The sequence below is a fragment of the Nothobranchius furzeri genome, chromosome 2 (assembly GCF_043380555.1).
Source record: "Nothobranchius furzeri strain GRZ-AD chromosome 2, NfurGRZ-RIMD1, whole genome shotgun sequence".
Lineage (NCBI taxonomy): Eukaryota > Metazoa > Chordata > Actinopteri > Cyprinodontiformes > Nothobranchiidae > Nothobranchius > Nothobranchius furzeri.
Window position 1 is genome coordinate 15,537,082 of NC_091742.1, and position 22,096 is coordinate 15,559,177.

At 46.2% G+C, this 22,096-nt stretch overlaps 3 protein-coding genes across 3 annotated transcripts; 1 reads left to right on the forward strand and 2 right to left on the reverse strand.

The window, feature by feature from the left end:
* Nucleotides 1-1,775: 1,775 nt before the first annotated feature.
* myh6 (myosin, heavy chain 6, cardiac muscle, alpha) lies at nt 1,776-8,093 on the forward strand. The gene is made up of 2 exons (XM_070544518.1): nt 1,776-7,671; nt 7,960-8,093. The coding sequence occupies exon 1, from the start codon at nt 1,852-1,854 to the stop codon at nt 7,651-7,653; it is 5,802 nt and encodes a 1,933-aa protein (XP_070400619.1). The 5' UTR covers nt 1,776-1,851; the 3' UTR covers nt 7,654-7,671; nt 7,960-8,093.
* Nucleotides 8,094-9,193: 1,100 nt separating this feature from the next.
* LOC139062819 (uncharacterized) lies at nt 9,194-11,048 on the reverse strand. The gene is made up of 2 exons (XM_070544519.1): nt 10,913-11,048; nt 9,194-9,993 (listed from the first exon to the last, which is right to left on the reverse strand). Exons 1-2 carry the CDS (start codon nt 10,991-10,993, stop codon nt 9,334-9,336), a joined length of 741 nt encoding a protein of 246 aa, XP_070400620.1. The 5' UTR covers nt 10,994-11,048; the 3' UTR covers nt 9,194-9,333.
* A 1,379-nt stretch (nt 11,049-12,427) lies between these two features.
* LOC139062831 (complement C1q subcomponent subunit B-like) lies at nt 12,428-13,882 on the reverse strand. The gene is made up of 3 exons (XM_070544520.1): nt 13,716-13,882; nt 13,477-13,614; nt 12,428-12,904 (listed from the first exon to the last, which is right to left on the reverse strand). The coding sequence occupies exons 1-3, from the start codon at nt 13,828-13,830 to the stop codon at nt 12,633-12,635; spliced, it is 525 nt and encodes a 174-aa protein (XP_070400621.1). The 5' UTR covers nt 13,831-13,882; the 3' UTR covers nt 12,428-12,632.
* Between the last annotated feature and the right edge of the window lie 8,214 nt (nt 13,883-22,096).

Here is a 22,096-nt window from a genome sequence, read left to right on the forward strand (position 1 = left end):
GTAGAGAAACCTTACATATACAAGCGCGTGTACACACACAGGTGCTGACATGGTGCTCTCATAAGTATGGACTTGGGCACGTTAAACACAGGTCTTAAGGCTGTGGTTGGCACTAAATGCACTGTGATTTATTATCGTGTGATTGTTCAGTTGAACAATGTTGATTTTATATTTCTTCATCAAGTTGACGCAGTGATAGCTTGGTCTTGTTGTATTGTTGTTGTGTCCCATTTTTTTTTTTTTTTTTTTTTTTTTTTTGTTTTTTCTTCTCTCTTTCTGCAGGTCTAGAAGCAGACTCTTGTTCAATATTGTTTATTTTTGAAACACCTCCCCCCACCACCAACATCACTACCACCTTTTGTCTCTTCCTTTCTCTTTCACCTCTGTCTCCGTGTCTGGTCGGAATTATAAAGCATTCAAAAACAATAACAATAAAGTTTTAGGTATCAGGCGTGACATTAAAAGCAGACGCTTTGATGCTCCACCTGAGAGTAAATCTGTAAGGCTTATCACCAGCATTCAGACGTCAATTCTGTTTGCTTCACAGCCAGACAGGACACGGTAAAAAAAAATTTATTAATAAAAAAAAAAAAAGAGGATGATTTGCCCTCTAGAGGTGCCTCAAACTGGGATGGGTGTCCACATAAGAAAAACTAAATCAGCACCAAACATGTTCAAACGCCTGCTCGTTTCATTTTTTAATAATTTGCACAAACTTAATCTTGAATCTGTAACAACTGTCTGTGTTTGGAATCAAACACACCAGCAGAGTCGAGCAGAGGGCCGGACACAGCTGCTTCAGCCGCCGCCTTCCTCAGATAAAACTGGTTTCTATTTGCAGACTGAAGAACTAAAAGAGTCAGAGATAAAGAGTCACACACTTGAGTTCATCACAGAACACTCTTCTTATCGGGAGTGAACAAAGCATCCCAGCTTCTCCCCATCGTACGCCTCCGGCCAGCGCCTGAGATGATGCTGAGGGACGTGTTGATGGAACAAACAGATCATTAGTCATCACACTAAAAAGAGTCAGAACACATAAGAGTTACTGGGAGGACTTCATCTTCAGACAGGATCTCCTCCTCCAGAACCAAAACAGAGTGGTTGCTCATTTCATTTATTTATCATTATATTTCATTTCCATGACCTCGGTGCTCATAACTGAGGGTTTCATGGACTACAGAAGGATCTTGACACCTTATTTGGGAACCACTAACATGAATACGTTTTTGAACTAAATAGAAAGTAAAAAAGCTGCTGGATTCTTTTACGTGGAGTCTTATTTTAGTTAAAAACAAACATGTTTAAAGTTTTAATCGTTTCAATAAAAAAATGACAGAAAATCTTAAATTTTTCTAAAGTAAATTCAGGGTTATACTAAATAATATTCTTCAGAGAGAAGGTGAGTGAACAAGTTCATTCAGATTTAAATACTTTAATACAAGTTTAAACACAAACTTACAAGTGAATCGGAACGTTGGGTGGCACATCTGCCTGGATACAGACGGTTAATTTGAGGTGGACTAACGTTTAAAGATGAGATGAGATGTCCGTGAGCTGCCTCACGGACACAGAGGAGTCTAAATGAAGAGGTGTCAGTCTCTATCTGCACACGGATAAGCAGTGAAACCCGTCTTTACCTAAAATGGATTCTCGCAGCCAAAGGTCTTGAATCTGCCCTCATGATGCGTTCAGGGACAAATTTAGCTCAGGTGTTCCTGTTTCATCAGATGTGTCCTAATTTGGTCTGTAGGGAGTCTTTATAAACGTCCATCAGCTGAAAGGAGGCTGCAGATCATCATCAACCCCGGTAGGAAACCACGTTCTCCAGCTCTTCTGACATCTTTCACCATGGGAGACGCTGTGATGGCCGAGTTTGGGAAGGCGGCTCCTTACCTGAGGAAGTCAGAGAAGGAGCGTCTGGAGGCTCAGACCAGAGCGTTCGACATCAAGACTGAATGTTTTGTTGTTGATGATAAAGAAGAATATGTGAAAGGGCAAATCCTCAGCAAAGATGGAGCCATGGTGACTGTGAAGAAAGAAGATGGGACGACGGTGAGTGTGAAGGAGTGCGGCGTTCACCCTCAGAACCCGCCAAAGTTTGACAAAATCGAAGACATGGCGATGTTCACCTTCCTCCATGAGCCGGCGGTGCTGTTTAACCTCAAAGAGCGTTACGCTGCTTGGATGATCTACACCTACTCTGGGCTCTTCTGCGTCACCGTCAACCCGTACAAGTGGCTTCCTGTCTACGACTACGAGGTGGTGGCCGCCTACAGAGGGAAGAAGAGGAGTGAAGCTCCCCCTCACATTTTTTCCATCTCGGATAACGCCTATCAGTACATGCTAACCGACCGGGAGAACCAGTCTGTCCTCATCACCGGAGAATCCGGAGCAGGGAAGACGGTGAACACCAAAAGGGTCATCCAGTACTTTGCCAGCATTGCTGCTGTTGGAGGTGGAGGCAAAAAAGACAGCAGCAAGGGAACCCTGGAGGATCAAATCATCCAGGCAAACCCGGCGCTCGAGGCCTTCGGCAACGCCAAAACTTTGAGAAACGACAACTCCTCTCGTTTTGGAAAATTTATTCGGATTCATTTTGGCACAAGTGGCAAACTGTCGTCGGCCGACATCGAGACGTACCTGCTGGAGAAGTCCAGAGTCACCTTTCAGCTCAAGGCTGAGAGGAACTACCACATCTTCTACCAGATTCTGTCCAATCAGAAGCCAGAGCTGTTGGACCTGCTGCTGATCACCAACAACCCGTATGACTACTCCTACATCTCCCAAGGAGAGGTATCCGTCGCCTCCATCAATGATTCGGAGGAGCTGATGGCCACTGATAACGCCTTTGATGTGCTCGGCTTCACTTCGGAGGAGAAGACAGCCGTCTACAAACTGACCGGTGCCATCATGCACTACGGCAACATGAAGTTTAAACAAAAGCAGCGTGAGGAGCAGGCCGAGGCCGACGGGACCGAGGCCGCTGATAAGTCCGCTTACCTAATGGGGCTGAACTCTGCAGACCTCATCAAGGGACTGTGCCACCCCAGAGTTAAGGTCGGGAATGAATATGTCACCAAGGGCCAAAGTGTGGACCAGGTCTACTATTCTATTGGTGCACTGGCTAAGTCGGTGTATGAGAAGATGTTCAACTGGATGGTGGTGAGAATCAACCAATCACTGGACACCAAGCAGCACCGTCAGTACTTCATAGGAGTTCTGGACATTGCTGGATTTGAGATCTTTGATTTTAACACATTTGAGCAGCTGTGCATCAACTTCACCAACGAGAAACTGCAGCAGTTCTTCAACCATCACATGTTTGTTCTGGAGCAGGAGGAGTACAAAAAGGAGGGAATCGACTGGGAGTTCATCGACTTTGGGATGGATCTGCAGGCCTGCATCGACCTGATCGAGAAGCCTCTGGGAATCCTTTCGATCCTGGAGGAAGAATGTATGTTTCCCAAAGCCAGTGACCAGACCTTCAAAGCCAAGCTGTATGATAACCATCTGGGCAAAAACAAGATGTTTGAGAAGCCGAGAGCAGCAAAGGGGAAAGCAGAGGCTCATTTCGCCCTGGTCCACTACGCTGGAACGGTGGACTACAACATCGGAAACTGGCTGGTGAAAAACAAGGACCCCCTCAATGAAACGGTGGTGGGACTTTACCAGAAATCTTCTCTGAAGCTGTTGAGTCTGCTGTTTTCAACCTACACCGGAGCCGATGGTGCAGACAAAAGTGGCAAGGCGACAAAGAAGAAGGGTTCCTCGTTCCAGACGGTGTCTGCTCTTCACAGGGAAAACCTGAACAAGCTGATGACGAACCTGAAGACCACTCATCCTCACTTTGTCCGATGTCTGATTCCTAATGAGAGGAAAACTCCAGGAGTCATGGACAACTGTCTCGTCATGCACCAACTGCGCTGCAACGGTGTCTTGGAAGGTATCAGGATCTGCAGGAAGGGGTTCCCGAACCGGGTTCTGTACGGCGACTTTAAGCAGCGGTACAGGATTTTGAACGCTGCTGCCATTCCTGAAGGTCAGTTCATAGATTGTAAAAAAAGTGCTGAAAAGTTACTGGGATCACTGGACATTGACCACACCCAGTACCGGTTTGGCCACACAAAAGTCTTCTTCAAAGCCGGGCTGCTGGGAACGCTGGAGGAGATGCGAGATGAGCAACTCTCCCGTATCATAACCAGGATTCAGGCCAACGCCAGAGGAATCCTCATGAGGGAGACGTTTGCTAAGCTGGTGGAACGCCGGGATGCCCTGGTGGTCATCCAGTGGAACCTTCGATCTTTCCTGGGTGTGAAGAACTGGCCCTGGATGAAGCTCTTCTTCAAAATCAAACCCCTGCTAAAGAGCGCAGAGGCTGAGAAGGAGATGGCCAACATGAAGGATGAGTTCAACAAGCTGAAGGAAGCCCTGGAGAAGTCCGAGGCGCGGCGGAAGGAACTGGAGGAGAAAATCGTGAGTCTCCTGCAGGAGAAGAACGATTTAACGTTGCAGATTCAGTCTGAGCAGGACACTCTGACCGATGCTGAAGAGCGCTGCGAACAGCTCATTAAGAGTAAGATTCAGCTGGAGGCCAAACTGAAGGAGATGAATGAAAGGTTGGAGGATGAAGAGGAGCTGAATGCAGATGTCACAGCAAAGAAACGCAAGCTTGAAGATGAGTGCTCTGAGCTGAAGAAGGACATAGATGACCTAGAACTAACACTAGCCAAGGTGGAAAAGGAGAAGCATGCTACGGAGAATAAGGTGAAGAACCTGATGGAAGAGATGGCTTCTCAGGATGAGAACATCCTGAAGCTGACCAAGGAGAAGAAGGCCTTACAAGAGGCCCACCAGCAGACACTGGATGACCTGCAGAGCGAAGAGGATAAAGCCAACAGTTTGACCAAAGCTAAAGCTAAACTGGAGCAGCAGGTGGACGACCTGGAGGGTTCGCTGGAGCAAGAGAAGAAGGTCAGGATGGACCTGGAGCGCTCCAAGAGGAAGCTGGAGGGAGACCTGAAAATGACCCAGGAGACGTTGATGGATTTGGAGAACGACAAGCAGCAGCTGGAAGAAAAACTCAAGAAAAAAGACTTTGAGATCAGCCAAGTGAGTTCGAGACTAGATGATGAGCAGGTTTCATCTGTTCAGCTCCAGAAGAAGCTGAAGGAAAACCAGGCAAGAATCGAGGAATTGGAGGAGGAGCTGGATGCCGAGCGTGCAACTCGAGCAAAAGTGGAGAAGCAGCGTTCAGATCTTTCCCGCGAACTGGAAGACATCAGCGAACGTCTGGAGGAAGCCGGTGGAGCCACGTCAGCTCAGGTGGAGCTAAATAAGAAGAGAGATGCAGAATTCCAGAAGCTGCGGAGGGAGCTGGAGGAATCAACCCTCCAACACGAAGCGACGGCTGCTTCTCTAAGGAAAAAACACGCCGACACCGTCGCTGAACTCGGAGAGCAAATCGACAACCTGCAGCGTGTGAAGCAGAAGCTGGAGAAAGAGAAGACCGAGCTGAAGCTGGAGCTGGATGACCTGTCCTCCAACTTGGAAAGTGTGGTGAAGGCCAAGTGCAACATTGAGAAGATGTGTCGCACGATGGAGGACAGCATGAATGAGTACAAGAGCAAATACGAGGAGACTCAGCGGGGCATCAATGACCTGACAACCCAGAAGGCCAAACTCCTGACTGAAAATGGAGAGCTGGGACGCCAGCTGGAGGAGAAGGAGTCTCTGATTTCACAACTGACCAGAGGGAAGAGCTCCTACAACCAACAGGTGGAAGATCTACGCAGACAGCTGGAAGAAGAAGTGAAGGCAAAGAATGCTCTGGCCCACGCACTGCAGTCTGCTCGCCATGACTGTGATCTGCTCCGAGAACAGTTTGAGGAAGAGCAGGAGGCCAAGGCGGAGCTGCAGAGGGCTCTGTCCAAATCCAACACGGAGGTCTCCGCATGGAGGAGTAAATACGAGACGGATGGGATCCAAAGAACCGAGGAGCTGGAAGAAGCAAAGAAGAAGTTGGTTCAGAGACTCCAGGAAGCCGAAGAGGCTATTGAGGCTGTAAACGCAAAGTGTTCGTCCCTGGAGAAGACCAAACATCGCCTTCAAAACGAGATTGAGGATCTCATGTTGGATCTGGAGAGATCTAACGCAGCTTCAGCAGCACTGGACAAAAAGCAAAGAACCTTCGACAAAATCCTGGCAGAGTGGAAGCAGAAGTTTGAAGAGTCCCAGTGTGAACTGGAGGCCTCCCAGAAAGAAGCTCGGTCTCTGAGTACGGAACTCTTCAAACTCAAGAATGCCTACGAGGAATCTCTGGATCATCTTGAGACAATGAAGCGGGAGAACAAAAACCTCCAGGAGGAAATCTCGGACCTCACTGAACAGCTTGGAGAAGGTGGCCGCAGCGCCCACGAGCTGGAGAAGATCCGGAAGCAGCTCGAGCAAGAAAAGGCGGACCTTCAGTCGGCATTAGAAGAAGCAGAAGGTTCTCTGGAGCATGAAGAAAGCAAGATCCTCAGGGCTCAGATGGAATTCAATCAGGTGAAAGCGGACATGGAGCGCAAGCTGGCTGAGAAAGACGAGGAAACAGAGCAGGCCAAAAGGAACTACCAACGAATGCTGGAGTCTCTCCAGTCCTCCCTGGAGTCCGAGACCAGGAGCCGGAATGAAGCCCTGAGAGTCAAGAAGAAGATGGAGGGAGACCTCAACGAGATGGAGATCCAGCTGAGTCAGGCAAACAGGCAGGCAGCTGAAGCCCAGAAACAGGTGAAGACCCTCCAGGCGTTCCTGAAAGACTCTCAGCTGCAGCTGTACGATTCCCAGCACTGCAGCGACGACCTGAGAGAAAACGTGGCTCTGCTGGAACGCCGAAACAATCTGATGCAGGCCGAGCTGGAGGAGTTCCGAGCCGCCCTCGAGCAGACGGAGAGAAGCCGGAAGCTAGCAGAGCAGGAGCTGACTGATGCCACCGAACGAATGCAGCTCCTGCACTCCCAAAACACCAGCCTGATCAACCAGAAGAAGAAGCATGAAGCAGACCTCCTTAACCTCCAAACCGAGCTGGAGGACGCCGTCCAAGAGAACCGCAATGCTGAGGAAAAGGCAAAAAAAGCCATAGTAGACGCAGCCATGATGGCTGAGGAGCTGAAGAAGGAGCAGGACACCAGCGCCCATCTGGAGCGCATGAAGAAGAACATGGAGCAAACTATCAAAGACCTGCAGCATCGCCTGGATGAGGCCGAGCAGATCGCCATGAAGGGTGGCAAGAAGCAGCTCCAAAAACTGGAGTCTCGCATCAAAGACCTGGAGAACGAGCTGGAGGCAGAGCAGAAGAGAGGAACAGAGTCCATCAAGGCGCTACGCAAGTATGAGCGCCGGATCAAAGAGCTCACGTACCAGACCGAGGAGGACCGCAAGAACATGGCTCGCCTGCAGGATCTGGTGGACAAGCTGCAGTTGAAGGTCAAGTCCTACAAGCATGCAGCCGAGGAGGCGGAGGAGTCGGCCAACACCAACATGGCCAAGCTCCGGAAGCTGCAGCACGAGCTGGAGGAGGCGGAGGAGAGAGCCGACATCGCAGAGTCACAGGTGAACAAGCTGAGGGCCAAAAGCAGAGACGGGTCCTCCAAAAAGGGCCTGGACGAGTGAGGAGACACCAGGACACAGGTGAGTTAGTGAGGGGCAAACACACGCATGCGCGCACACACGCACGCACGCACACATGCGCGCACACACGCACGCACACACGCGCGCGCACACACACACACACACACACAAACAGACACACTTAAGCTCACCTGATGGTTCGTTAACATTTTTCCTGTAAACAGCTGAACGGATGCAGGAGGAAAACGGACTGTAGGAATGTTTTATTAGAGAAATCTGAGTTTTTATTGTGACTAAATGATGCTTATTTTGAGTCTGACAGTAAAATTGAAATTATTTCTGTTTCAGGTATTTTCTGGACGTTTGGAGTCAAACCTGCTCAGAATAAAACCCAAACCAGCTTTTAATAAATCCCAGATGTTAAAGCTAAAGTTCCTATTCTATTTCCTTTTTCATAATTAAAGGTGTGGAACACAGAAAAACCATGTTTTAATGATTATTTCTAACGGGTCACTCTGAGTGTTTCATGCGGGCTGAACATGAAAATAGTCTCCTACACCTATCTCCTGCATTAGCTTCTGATAGAAAACAGACGGTGAAACTGTAGGATTAGAAAATCCTGACAGATCTACGTCACACTGTCCCCTCACATTCATGGACTCACCCATCTGGACTGACGATGGGGAAGGCTGTTGTTGGTTTAGCATCCAGGAAACAGCAGAGAACATCTCAGCTAGTAGAAGCTAACTGTTAGCATTAGCAACTCCACCACACAGCAGAACTCCTCCAGGCTTGTGTTATTTGTGGAGATAAAACATCAACACTGCAGAGCAAACAGAGTCAGTGGTAGAGTCATGTTGTTAGCCAATCAGAGGGGAGATGTCCACATATCAGGAAGTAAGACTCCAAAATCTGCTGACTTGTACTTCAATTCAATTCAAGTTTACTTATAAAGCGCCAAATCAGGACCAGAGTCGTCTCAAGGACCTTCACACAGTAAACATCCCAGTACAGGTCAGGTCATGAAGCCAATCAGTAAAAAGTTTCCTATATAAGGAACCCAGCAGGTTGCATCGAGTCACTGACTAGTGTCAGAGTCTTTACAGCAATCCTCATACAAAGCAAGCATGCAGTGACAGTGGAGAGGAAAACTCCCTTTTAACAGGAAGAAACCTCCTGAGGATCCTGGCTCAGTATAAGCAGCCATCCACCATGACTCACTGGGGATGGAGATGACAGAGCAGGGTGCTCTACACACAAATCCAGAAAATACACACACAATGGGCAAAACCCCTCACTTAACCTGCAAAATTAAACTTCACATTCAAAACAATGTACTTTCTCCTCAAAATGTGATTTTGTTGTCAAATGACACACACAAACCATCATATGAATAGACATTTATAAGAACCAGCAGAACACTCATGTGCTCAATGTTAAACACTATGATGAATGGAAAACACTTCTTCTCCATTCATCATAATGACTAAAGCCTTTTTGGTTCAGTGTTACACCTACTACAGACAGTAAATACATGCATGTGTTGTTAGAATATTGTTTTTACACTCTGAACACACAAATACATGGTAGAAATTATGTATTTTATTTTTCCCACAAAACATTGTACACAATGTTTATCCCATTGCCAACCAACACAAAGTTGCACACATAAACTACATCCAACAGAAATTTACTGTATACAGTTACAGTAAAACAATAAAACTATCCTGAATCCTCTCTTCTGTTGCGGTCTGGCCTCAGCGCCTCATCCACATCACAAGCAATGTTGTCCCTGGCCAAGCAGCGGGGGAAATATCTCCTAGCATGGCGATCCCAGCCATGAAAAGAATCAGCTGCTACATCTCCACATGCGTCCTCCATAGCTTGGAGAAGAGGTATACGGGTTTGTGGCTGTCGGTCATACACCTTCCATCTCCATGCAGGAAACAATTCCTCAAAGGGATTGAGGAATGGACAATATGGAGGGAGATAAACAACTAAAAAGCGTGGGTGGCCAGTGAACCAGTTACGAACCACAGCAGCCCGGTGGAAACTTACGTGGTCCCGAATGACAACGTACCTGGGCTGTTCTGGACCATCTACCTGGTCTGGTGGAATGAGTGTGTTGTGTAGGGTGTCCAGGAATGTGATCAGATGGGCGGAGTTGTAGGGGCCAAGGGTAGCATGGTGATGGATGATGCCATGGTAGCCAAGCGCTGCACACATTGTGATGTTCCCTCCGCGCTGGCCAGGGACTTCAACAATGGCACGCTGGCCAATGATATTCCTTCCCCTCTTTCGTCTTTTTGTGAGGTTGAATCCAACCTCATCAATGAAGATGAACTGGTGCTCCACTGCAGCTGCCTCTAGCTCAAGGACTCTCTGAAACACACATGACAATATCAGAAATAAGCATGGAGTGGTCACTAGTGTGAAGCACAATCATTATGATTACAATATTGAAACATGTATAATTTACTGTACACAGTGTTGAGTGTATGCATCAATTGCGGGACTCACTTGCACATAGTTATATCGCAATTCTTTGACTCTTTCTGAGTTTCATTCAAATTGCACCCTGTTGACCTGTGGCTCGGATCTCATCAGAGATTACGGTCCTTGGTCTTCATCTTCCTCTTCCTCATCGTCCTCCCCGTCCTCCTCCTCTTACTCTCACTCCTCTGGCTCTGCCTCCGTTTCCAAAGTTGGCATCCATTGCTCCAACACAGAAGAGCTCACCTGTTGCCCTTTTATGCTAAAGCTCTGATTGCTGATTGTAAAACTGTGTGACAGGTGTTTGCCCTTGTGATGAGTCAGTGTGCACATTTGAATAGCTGTGTGTTCCTTGTGAGAACAAGATAGTTCCTGTATGAAAACTGTGCCAACAGCAGAGAATTGTGTGTAGTGTTTTGAGAAAAGTGTGTTTTAGATTTGAAATTTGAGTGCAAAGCAGGAATTGTGCTTGTAGTTTCGCAAAACTGGTTAGGGGGGTTGGTTACTTGGTTACATGTTGTGGTAATTGTGTCTCAAGTACCAGAAAATATGTGTAAACAATTGAGAAAAACTGTAATAATAATAATAATAATAATAATAATAATAATAATAATAATAATAATAATAATAATAATAATAATAATAATAATCTGGGGTAAACGGTTTAATCCTGTTTTAGTAGAGAACTTTACTCTGATTACTTTAAGTTTATTCTGATTAAACTAAATGAACACAAATCTGCATGTCTAAACACGCTTTTAATTTGAAGGAATAGCAAGTGTTTCCGGTCCCGTTTGACCCAGTTTACCTTAACGATGCGAGTATAAATCTGTTGGGTCCAGATGTGGGTCCAGATGGGGACAGTACCGGGATCGTGACCACCGGACATTCCGCCTCCGCCATGCGGGAGAAGAGGAGCTGGGTCCCGCCGTTATGTCCTGGGGCACGCCGCAGGTCGGCCACCTACACCGGGGTGACCCAGGTGGGCAGAACCAACAGGAAATGGGTCCGGATCGCCACCGTGCTGGGCTACGTGCTGGCCGTGTCTCTGGCTGCGGCCGTCCTGGCGGTTTACTACGGTTTCATCTGGAAACCCGCTTCCGGTACCGTTCCTGGACCGGACCGGACCAGCAACAGAACCAGGGAGCACACGGTCCTAAATCCCGGTCCCGGAGCTTCAAAAACAGATGATCAAAGTCTGTCCGGGATCAGAACGAGTCCCAGTAACGTCCCAGTTCCGCCGGTCCGGTCCGGCGCCTCGGAGCCCCCTGAGGCCGGGCAGGGCTTCACCTCTCTGGCTACGAGGTCCACCAAGCCCACGGTGGTCACCGCGGAAGACCCGTCCAACCTGCCGACACACCGGAGCCCTGCGGCCGGTACCGGGGGCTCAGAGGGGCACTTCGGGTCCGGGACGGAGGACGACTCCTTCCAGGAATCTTCTTTTTAATTATTATTATTATTATTATTATTATTATTATTATTATTATTATTATTATTATTGTTGTTGTTGTTGTTGTAGAAAAGCCTTCCGGTTGTAGTTTTAGTTTTTATTATTTTATTTAAAAACGTGTTTAGCTTTTATTTTTGACTTTCGATAATCAAACAAATGTTTTTATTCTTAATAATAAACTGTTGAAACCAAATGTTGAAGCTAATATTTATTAACTAATAACTATTTTGTATCAATTAAAATTTAAATCAAACCATCAAAAAAAAAATTTTACAAATAAAAAAATATTTTTTTTTACTTCTTTAAAAGAACAAAAAATCCATAAAATAATCCCAACTCAAAATAAAACATTAAGCCAGTTTATCTCTGTTAATCTTGTGTGTGTGTGTGTGTGTGTGTGTGTGTGTGTGTGTGTGTGTGTGTGTGTGTGTGTGTGTGTGTGTGTGTGTGTGTGTGTGTGTGTGTGTGTGTGTGGTCTAAAGGGAACATTTAATTTCCTCTTTAATTAATCAAAACCAGGTTAATGGTTATTAACACCGGGCTGCTGAGCTCTGGTTCAGTGAAACGGACTTTTCCTGATAAACTTCCTGCTGATCTGAAGCCGGACGCGGAGATCCGACTGAGGGCTTCTCCAGAATTTTCTCTGAAATCTGATGAGGATAAAACTTCCCATCAGGAGATTCCAGGAAGGACGTTTAGAGGAAATTATCCGTGAATCCTGTTTACTTGTTTCTGCTCTCAGAGCAAAACTTTTCCAGAAAATAACTTTTTTTATTTTCTGCTGATTTGAAGAATAATCCATTTTACTGATGTCATCGTGGAGAGTTCAGGGGCATTAGGGAGAGTTGTAACAAAGAAGACATCAACAAGAACTATCAGTAAGCAGACACAGACTTCTGTTTATTAGGTATAATTTTTCAAAATAAGTCTTCCTTACATACAAAGGTCTTATTTTGAAAGTCAGCTGAAACGAGACTCGATACAAACTGGATTTCCTGTTGACCTTTCAGACCAAATGAAACAACATGTTTCACGGTCCAGGAGGACCATCTAAACATCCTCTGCAAGCTGCAGGTGTCTACAGGGGGAAGAGCAGGACCACGGTGAAGGTGGTGAGGCGGCCATGACCCACAATGGTGTTACCCGTCCAGAGGTGGACAGAGAGGCGGTTCCCCGGTTCCAGAGCCAGTGTCATGGCGTTGGAGGCGCTGGCCTGGGTTCCTGACTTCTGATAGATGGAAAACATGTTTTCAGTGTCCTTCTTCACTCCTGCGTTGAGTTCTCCGGAGCTGCCCGCCATCCCGGTGAGGTGGACGAAGTAGAGTCCTTTCACCGGAGCCGTGAAGATGCCTGCAGACCGGGAAAAGGATGGGAATGTCAGATATTTGTTGGAGCTGGAGGAGGAGGTGAAAGAGAAAACGACTTGTCATGTGTGTCACGCTGACAGACACTAAAACTAAGCAGCAGAAATTCTTTTAAAGCGTTCAAAAATCCACGTGGACTTGAACGAGGCTCCGAGGCTTGAGACAGGACGTAAAGAAACCTCGCTATGGCACGATGTTACGTAGAGCATCGACAACAGAACGCTCGTCCTGAGTTCCACCGACCACAACTGTTCTTCCTCAGTTGGTGGAAACAGACCACGAGGGATTGGTCGTGTAGGATTGTTTTCCACGTTTCACGGGCTCTGGCGGGTCAACCAGATGGCAGCAGAACCTTTGGTGTAGTTCAAGTCACCTGTTGAAACTTCCTGCGTTTTTTTATACCGTTATTTATCGCAGGGTTAGACAACATCACAATGTGAATTCTGTCCTGATACCGTGCGGCCTGTGTTTGGAGCACTTTGGGAACTCCATGGGGAATGCGGTCCTAGTGGTTTTAGAGGCTCCAGATATTGTCATGAACCGGCGGGAGAACCGTACCTGTCTCAGGGTCGTATCCGTTACCGATGTTCGTTACCACCCTCTGGAACTTCAGGACTGTGTCCACGTCAAACGGCCCCGTGGTTTCCCATTCCATGTTGCTGGACAGACCAGCAGAGAACGCCACTCGAGATTTAGCTGCAAGAGGCAGAAAACATTTCACTGAGCAGCTGAAGCTCTGCAGCCTCACGGCGACTCCAGTCTAGCTCATTAATGCAGACGAGAAGCAGCAGACTGACCCAACACGTCGTTATCTTGCTCTAGTTTGTCCACCCTGGCTTGCAGCTCTGGCCCCGGCCTAGCGCCGACCAGACCACAGACCACCAGGACCACCAGGACCACACTGGAGACCATCTTGTCAGCAGGACTGAGACCAACTGCTGAGACGCTGACGGACTCGGATATTTATCCTCGTCCAGGTCTGACCCCTGGGTGAGTGGAGCAAAGATTCTGTTTGAACAGGCCCGGATGATCTATTGATCCTTCCGGGCAGCCGCCGATCGATACTTGTTTATTTTATATAAACTTTTTGCAAAATGCAAAGAACTGCTGATGAAACTAGACTATTGAGACAGAATATTCTGAGATGAAGCTGAATAAGAGTGGATATTCAGACATTAAAAGTCACCATCGTCCAAACTTTCAAAGCTAATATCAGCAAGTTGAAAGTCCTCGACAAGCTGATGGAGAAAGTGAATCATTTGTTCTCCTGTGTCCTTTTTATCTTGTACATCAATGACTTGGGCCAAAATATTAAAGATGATAATATGCATTACTATGCAGATGATACGATCATCTATTGTTCTGGAACATCACTTTCGCAGGTTGTTGAATCCCTGCAGAAAGCATCTGACGTAGTCCAGCACTCATTGCATCAGCTAAAGCTAACCCCCAATGCTGGGAAGACTAAGTTGATGTGTTTTTTTACAAATAGGCAAATACCGAATAGTGTTCCTGAAGTAATCACATTGGAAGGGAAAGTCATAGAGATGGTCCATGCGTATAAGTACCTAGGTGTTTGGATAGATAACTCCCTTACCTTTAAATCTCATATAGATAAACTGGTGAAAAAATTAAAACTAAAGCTGGGTTTCTACTTCCGTAATAAGTCGTGTTTTTCTTTTGAAGGAAAACAGCTACTTGTCACTACTACCTTTTTATCTGTACTAGATTATGGTGATCTTATATTTAACTGTGCTACAAAAACTGGACTCGGTTTACCATGCGTCTGAGATTCATCACAAACTGTAGAGCCATAACATCACTGTGAATTATATTCATGAGTGAAATGGCCGTCATTGGCAATTAGAAGACAAAATCATTGGTATGATTTTATTTACAAGGCAGTGTTTGGATTGTTACCTCCTTATATTTGCACATTAATCACACGAAAACATGTTGATTCCTATTCTTTAAGGTCTAACGATCAGTTGCTACTTTCTGTTCCTTTTGCTCGCACACAGTTAGGAAAGAGAGCCTTCGCCTGCTCTGCTCCTTCTGCTTGGAACCAGCTGCAGAAAACCTGGAAAATGACTGAGCAGGTTTCACTAAATGCCTTTAAAACCAAACTGAAAACTTCAGAGACTGCATTAGTAACTTGTAACTGCTTTTAATGATCGAGTGTTTTATCATTGCCATTACGTTGTAACTGTTTGGAATTTTGCTGCCTCTTGGCCAGGACACCGTTGTGAAAGAGGTTCTTAACCTCAATGGGTCTCTATCCTGGTTAAATAAAGGTTGAAAAAAAATAATAAACAAAAAGTAGAACACACTAAAACGTTACATAAAGACGTAAATCTGATCTCTGGACTTTGTAAACTGTTGAACTTTCTCTGATTATATCTGCTAATAATAAAAATAATCATAAGTACTAATTCTGTTGCTGTCCAACTAACATTACTAAATTAAAGAGCCAGATGTTTATAATAACTACACGCTGGAAAGAATTTAAAATAAGGATTTTAACGGTTTTATTTTAGCAGCACCGTAAATACTTCGGTTCTGCTTTCAGAGAAATAGTTTGTGTCAGTCAGTATTGATGAGCTAACGGCTAGTCTGAGTGAAAAATGCATTTGTCATCTTAAAGCAGCTGATTTCACAACATTCCCTAAGGCTGATGTGAAGTTTTTAATACAGCTTTATGTCACCAATGGTTTCACATTACAGGGATATTTACACAGAATTCTGCTGTTCCTAAAGGGAATTCTGCTGTTCCCACAGGGAATTCTGCTCTTCCTACAAGGACTTCTGCTGTTCCTTAAACTGAATTCTGCTGTTCCAATGGGGAATTCTGTGGTTTTCACCACAGGGAAGTATGTTTTCCTGCTGAAATAATCAAGTGTGTGGTGGAAAAAAAGAAAGTGCATCTTTCATATGTTGAGCAGGTAAAAAATCTGCTACAGATATTCCATTTAGGAAATGGAAATTTTGGGCCACGTCCCAAAATACCAAATACGCTAATCTTTTATTTTATATTAAAAGTCTTCTGGTCCAAATGGTCTTAAAGGTGTCCCCCATAAACCAGTATCTCCCTCATCGTTAGACTCCACAGCGACGTTTATTCCAACGAAGATGAAAAAAGAAGAAATAAGAACAATTTAGACAAAATTACCAAAATAAAAGTCTTTTTCTGTCAGACAGAAACACCTACAGAGGAGCTGCTGCTAAAACACTCCATTCAAGTAAAAAGTTCTCTGACGCGTCCTGATTTCTGTTTCCCATCACACGAGTAATCCTTCAGCTGTTAATCTGAGCTGCTGGCAGATTTAATCTGCCAGAAAAGAAAAAAAGCTCCGTGTTCAGATCCCAATCTGGATGATGACAGAATCCTAACATTCAGCAAAGTTATAAAACTGGTGACCTGACTGAACGAGTTCCCATCAGCAGGTCGGGCATCTGCCTGATGGGATGATTTAATCTCATCAGAGAGGATCCCGAGTCATCTCCTGAATTAAACTCCATCCTGTCTGATGTTTCAGGGATTTCTCAGCCACAGGAACAGGAAGTCAGGCTGTTTCAGATGCTGCAGCACAAACGACCCGCCTCAGTTTACGTCTCTAAGGGAAGTTGTCATCCTGTTTAAAGTTGAGACGCACCTGTCAGGTTCTGATGATGTCATCATTGTAGTGATGAGGATGTTTGGAGGCTCCGTCTCACAGCTGAATCTGGGAAAGCTGCTGTTGGTGGAGCAGGTGTCCTATGCTGATCGGTGAAGGAAAACTTCTTCTTGGCGAGATATGGAATTAAAATCAGAGACAATTAGGTCTTTAAATGCCTCAGAAACCAGTGAACACGTCAAATAAACATTCATGGCCGATGTTCAGCATTTTAGTTGGATTCTATGACATCAGAGTGAGCAGCAAGCTCTTACCTCCAGGACCAGATGGTGTCTTCTGCCTCCTCCCTCTGGAAGAGTCCTCGCTGGTGTCTGAGTGAGGACCCGTGACAACAGGAGAAGGAATTCCTCTAAATTCCTTTGTTTGAAACTTGGACCCAGATCGGATCCTTGATCAGATAAAGAGCAACTCTGTGGCAGGTCCAGACCCTTCAAAAAGAGCTGGGGTCTCATTTGTCAAACATTGCGTAGAATCCTTACTAAAACCGTACTTAAGTTCAGCAAAAAAAAGTACTCACGCCTAGTAGGTTTGTGATCTATCAAACATGGAGTACGCACAGCTGCACGCAATCTCCGCTTCATAAATCAGAGACTAACGAGAACATTTCTCAGCTGCATTTTTGTCACATCCCGCCCTCACCACGCCCACTTACTGCCATAAATGGTCAATGCAAAGTGCCTTGTGGATCTCATGCATATACATAAGCCGGCTGTTGCAGCGATCCACCAATGACATGGTGACCGTAGATCAAGGCAGATCAAGGAAGCGCAATTTCACAGAAGCAGAAGTTGAGGTACTTGTGGGTGAGGTGGAGAAATGAGAGGAAGTGCTTTTGCAAAACAAATAAGAGAAAATCCACGGAGTGGCACAGCATTGCTGAAGCCGTCAATGCTGAGTTCTTCAGAGAGATCTGTGGCGGATATTTAAAAAAATGGTCCAATCGGGATTCAATCCCCAGACTCCCGGGTGAAAGTCATGCGCGCTAACCAGTCAGCCAAACGGAGATCTCCCTTGTTCAAGTAGCCAATCATGTCACAGTGACAGGACACACACTGTCACAGATGCATGACATTCTGTCTCAATCTGTCCCGCTGCTGATATTCTGCATTCTGTATTCTGCCCTTCAGACTGTGTGTGTGTGTGTGTGTGTGTGTGTGTGTGTGTGTGTGTGTGTGTGTGTGTGTGCACGCGTGCATGTGTGTGTGCGTGTGGGGGGTCTTGTTCTGTGTGAAAATGAAGCAGTACAAGTGATAATGCTGCAGGATTTCATAATTGTATCTTCTCAGCAGCAGCGCTGCAGGTGCTCTCCATGTCCAAAATGTCCATAAGCCAGGTCCTTAGTCAACTTAAAGTTGCGCACATTTTTCCGCTAAGTTTTCTTTCATAAATCCCAAAGTTTGCGTGGAAAGTTGCTTACACAGTTTTCCGACCCTGTTTTGTGCGTAAACAAGCTTGATAAATGAGGCCCCTGGTCCGGTTGGGCCATTGTAAACACTATGGTGACACTCATGGTTATGCCTGTGTGTGTGTGTGTGTGTGTGTGTGTGTGTGTGTGTGTGTGTGTGTGTGTGTGTGTGTGTGTGTGTGTGTGTGTGTGTGTGTGTGTCTGTATCCCAGTACAGAGCCAGGTGGCTCACATTAGATTGATTGCAGGGCGGGGTCAGCCATCCAATAAAAGGCAGCTGCCTGCTCTTTCAGCATGACAGCTCTGGTGTGGCATTTCAGGTGCTGGGGTACTGAGAGACTCCAACTGCAATCTGTGCAATAACAGAATGGAGCTGTGCATGAGGTTAGAGGGTTAACACTGCATCCAGGTACTCCTTGTCAGCTCTCTGCCCAGGTGGGGGGTGCTAGCCGTATGTAGGCTGAACTGATCCAGCGGCGCAACGACCTGTGCCTGCCCGCGCCGGTTGGCTTAAGAGCCGCTTTGTCATCCGGCTTTCCCTGCAGCACTCCACCGAGATCAGCTGAGTGTCTGACGTCGTCGGTGGTGCACCAGCCCCTCTGCTGCTCCATCTCGCCGTCCTGCCATGACCATTTCCATCTCCGGAGCCGGTGGAGTGCCCAGGACTTCCTCACTGCTGTTTAGTCTATGTGACAGTGTGAGTGTCCTGTCACAGTGTCCCGATAGATCATGCGCCCTGGCTACTTGGCCAAGGGGATGTCCCTTTGGCTGACTGGTTAGAGCGTATGACTCTCACCCTGGAGTCTGGGGATCGAATCCCGCCCGGGCCCTCGTTCCTCCACCTTGCCACATCTACATTGATTTGTGTTAATTAGTTGTTGGGCGTTGGGACGTCTGGTTGCCGGGGCAACCACCAGAGTGCCCACAGGATTGAAAGGAAGTGTCCAGATTTTGTTTGCTATGTTCATATGTTTCATTATTATTTGGTGTGTTTAATTTTTGTCGGTTTAACTTCATTTAGTATTTGTTGGCCCTATAAGCCAATGTGGTTACTTCCTGTGGACTAACTGGTAATAATAGGACTCCGAGCATTTAACTCCATCCGTATGTTTTTAGCTTAGATATTTTAATAAAGATTTATTTATTGGAAAGACACCATCTGCTCCCATTGTGATTTTTGAACCTACGGGACTTCTACCCTTCTCTGGTTAACCCAGGAAGGCGTTGTTGCAATCTTTTAATCCTTCATTTATTTATGTACCGACTCCCACTTGCTACACAAAAAAAGGGCACACTCTACTTTTCAGCTGACCTTATTCTTGGAGCCCATCCTACAACAAGCCCAGATCATAGCACTGCCACCACAGGCTTGTACAGTAGGCACTAGACATGACGGGTGCATCTCTTCATCTGCCTCTCTTCTTACTCTGATGCACCATCACTATGGACCAGGGTCCATCTGGACTCATCAGACCTGTTTTAGTCATTTCTGCATCTCCTCCTATGTTTCTTCTGCTTGAATATCATGTAGAATCTGAGGCATTAGAGGATTGTTGTAAAGACACTAGTCAGTGACTCGATGCAACCTGCTGGGTTTTTCCTGACTGGCTTAATGACCAGTGTTGGAATGTTAACTAAGGGAAGAGCCTTGAGACAACTTTTGGCGTGATTTGGTGCTTATTAAACAAACTGAACACTGAAACATCAGTGGTTTCAGGTGAGGTCTCCAGAAGAGGAACGAGGAGGAACTCTCCTGCCACTCCTACAACCTCCTTCCACTCTGTTGCGGACTGTGAGAACTTTCTGTCTTTCTTTGTGGACAAAGTCAATAAGGTCAGATCTAGCATCTCTCCTTCAGCCTTATCGCTGCCTCTCCCGACTCCAACCAGGCCCATCATCCTAAATACATTTGCTCCTGTTTCTTTGCCTGAGTTAACCAAACTAGTTAACTCTATGAAGATCTCTGCATGCCCCCTCCACATCTTACCCTCATCTTTGTTTAAAAGTGCTTTTCAGTCCATCGGTCCCAGCGTGCTCTCTATAATTAATGCTTCTCTGGTTTCTGGTCAGGTCCCTGCTTACTTTAACCCTTACCTCATATTAGAGCATTTTTTTGTGCTGACACGTGTATTTTTGTGAATAACTTTGGCTGTGTTAATGCAATTTATCTAATTTTTATGGAGGATGTGTATTTTGGAAGGAATTACAAAAAAAAGTTTGAAAAAATATTCAACCTACTTTATTAAAACGTGGAAATCATTTTGTACAGTTAAGCACATTGAAGCATTTTTTTGTGCCATTGACTTTCATGTAAATCATATATTTTGAATTAGCATAAATATTGGCATAATTTTAAAAAATTATGATTGTGCCCGTGTTTACAGTCTCATCACAAATGTAAGAAGCAGTTTTTACCGTTTTTCACTACATGGCATACTTTCTCCATATATAGCAGGGCAATGGCTGACCCAGCATTTAAACTGAATGATTTAGCTGTATTTCTTTACCTCTGACTGCCCATTATATTACATATTTTGCAAAAAAAAAATGGTTTGTGTGTTATTTAGAGATGCCATTCAATAGTTTGCATGTGTGTGTTCTGAATTTTTGGTAATTGTGCTTTTTCAGTGTTCTTTCAAAAAATAAGCCTGACTGAATGTACAAAATTAGCTTATTCTGCAAAATAGCATTTTGACATGTGTTCCTTTGTGTGTGATTGTGCAGGCATGCGTGTATGTAGGTATCAAAGCACTTTACAGATCTTCAAAAGACAGATCTGTGATCATTATCTGGAGTGGTTGAGCAGGTGTGGGCAATGGGAGTGTAGGAGGGGGGCACAGGTTCTCACACTCTGTTGACTTCATGAATATTCATCAAAGGCATGCTATATATCAAAAATCAAAGGATTTTCTGCTAAATTTCAGATACTCATTCACAATTTTACTTTTGCAAAATGTTATTTCAATAAGTATAAAGCATTTGCATGGATGAAAGCTAAGATGAAGGCTGAAAAACTTCAAAGGCGTACATTTGTTTTCTCTTCCTTGAACCGTCACCTTATCGTGGTGGAGGAGTTTGAGTGCCCTAATGATCCTAGGAGCTATGTTGTCTGGGGCACTTAGTGCCCCTGGTAGGGTCTCCCATGACAAATTGGTCTTAGGTGAAGGGTGAGACAAAGAACGGTTCGAAGGATCTTTCATGGTGGTGAAAACGAAGAGTCGGAGTACCCGGCCCGGAGGGTTACCGGGGTCCCACCCTGGAGCCAGGCCTGGGGTTGGGGCCCGTGAGCGAGCGCCTGGTGGCCGGGCTTTCGCCCATGGGGCCCGGCCGGGCCCAGCCCGAACCGGATACATGGGCTCGTCCAACTGTGGACCCACCACCCGCAGGAGGAACATGAAGGGTCCGGTGCAATGTGAATCGGGTGGCAGACCAAGGCGGGAGCCTTGGCGGTCCAATCCCCGGACAAGGAAACTAGTTTTTGGGACATGGAACGTCACCTCGCTGGCGGGGAAGGAGCCGGAGCTTGTGGCAGAGGTTGAGCGGTACCGGCTAGATATAGTCGGACTCACCTCGACACATTGCATTGGCTCTGGAACCCGAGACCTGGAGAGGGGTTGGACACTCTACTTTGCTGGAGTTGCTCCGGGTGAGAGGCGGAGGGCTGGGGTTGGCTTTTTGTTAGCCCCGAGACTCTCTGCCTGTGTGTTGGGGTTTACCCCGGGGGACAAGAGGGTAGCTTCCTTGCGCCTTCGGGTCGGGGAACGGGTCCTGACTGTTGTTTGTGCTTATGGGCCAAATATCAGTTCAGAGTACCCACCCTTTTTGGAGTCCCTGGGACGAGTGCTAGATGGTGCTCCATCAGGGGACTCCATTGTCCTGCTGGGGGACTTCAATGCTCACGTGGGCAATGACAGCTTGACCTGGAGGGGTGTGATTGGGAGGAACGGCCCACCTGATCAGAACTCGAGCGGTGTTTTGTTATTGGACTTCTGTGCAAGCCGCAGTTTGGCCATAACGAACACCATGTTCGAACATAAGGATGCCCACCGGTACACTTGGTACCAGGGCAGCCTAGGTCACAGGTCGATGATAGATTTTG

Excerpts from the sequence above, each read along its gene's own strand:
- myh6 (XM_070544518.1), top strand. The coding sequence starts at position 1,852 with ATGGGAGACGCTGTGATGGCCGAGTTTGGGAAGGCGGCTCCTTACCTG.
- LOC139062819 (XM_070544519.1), bottom strand. The coding sequence starts at position 10,993 with ATGTCCGGTGGTCACGATCCCGGTACTGTCCCCATCTGGACCCACATC. Across the intron at positions 9,994-10,912 it reads TTTATACTCGCATCGTTAAG|AGAGTCCTTGAGCTAGAGGC; the intron begins GTAAACTGGGTC and ends TGTGTGTTTCAG.
- LOC139062831 (XM_070544520.1), bottom strand. The coding sequence starts at position 13,830 with ATGGTCTCCAGTGTGGTCCTGGTGGTCCTGGTGGTCTGTGGTCTGGTC. Across the intron at positions 13,615-13,715 it reads GCAAGATAACGACGTGTTGG|CTAAATCTCGAGTGGCGTTC; the intron begins GTCAGTCTGCTG and ends TGCCTCTTGCAG. Across the intron at positions 12,905-13,476 it reads CGGATACGACCCTGAGACAG|GCATCTTCACGGCTCCGGTG; the intron begins GTACGGTTCTCC and ends CCCGGTCTGCAG.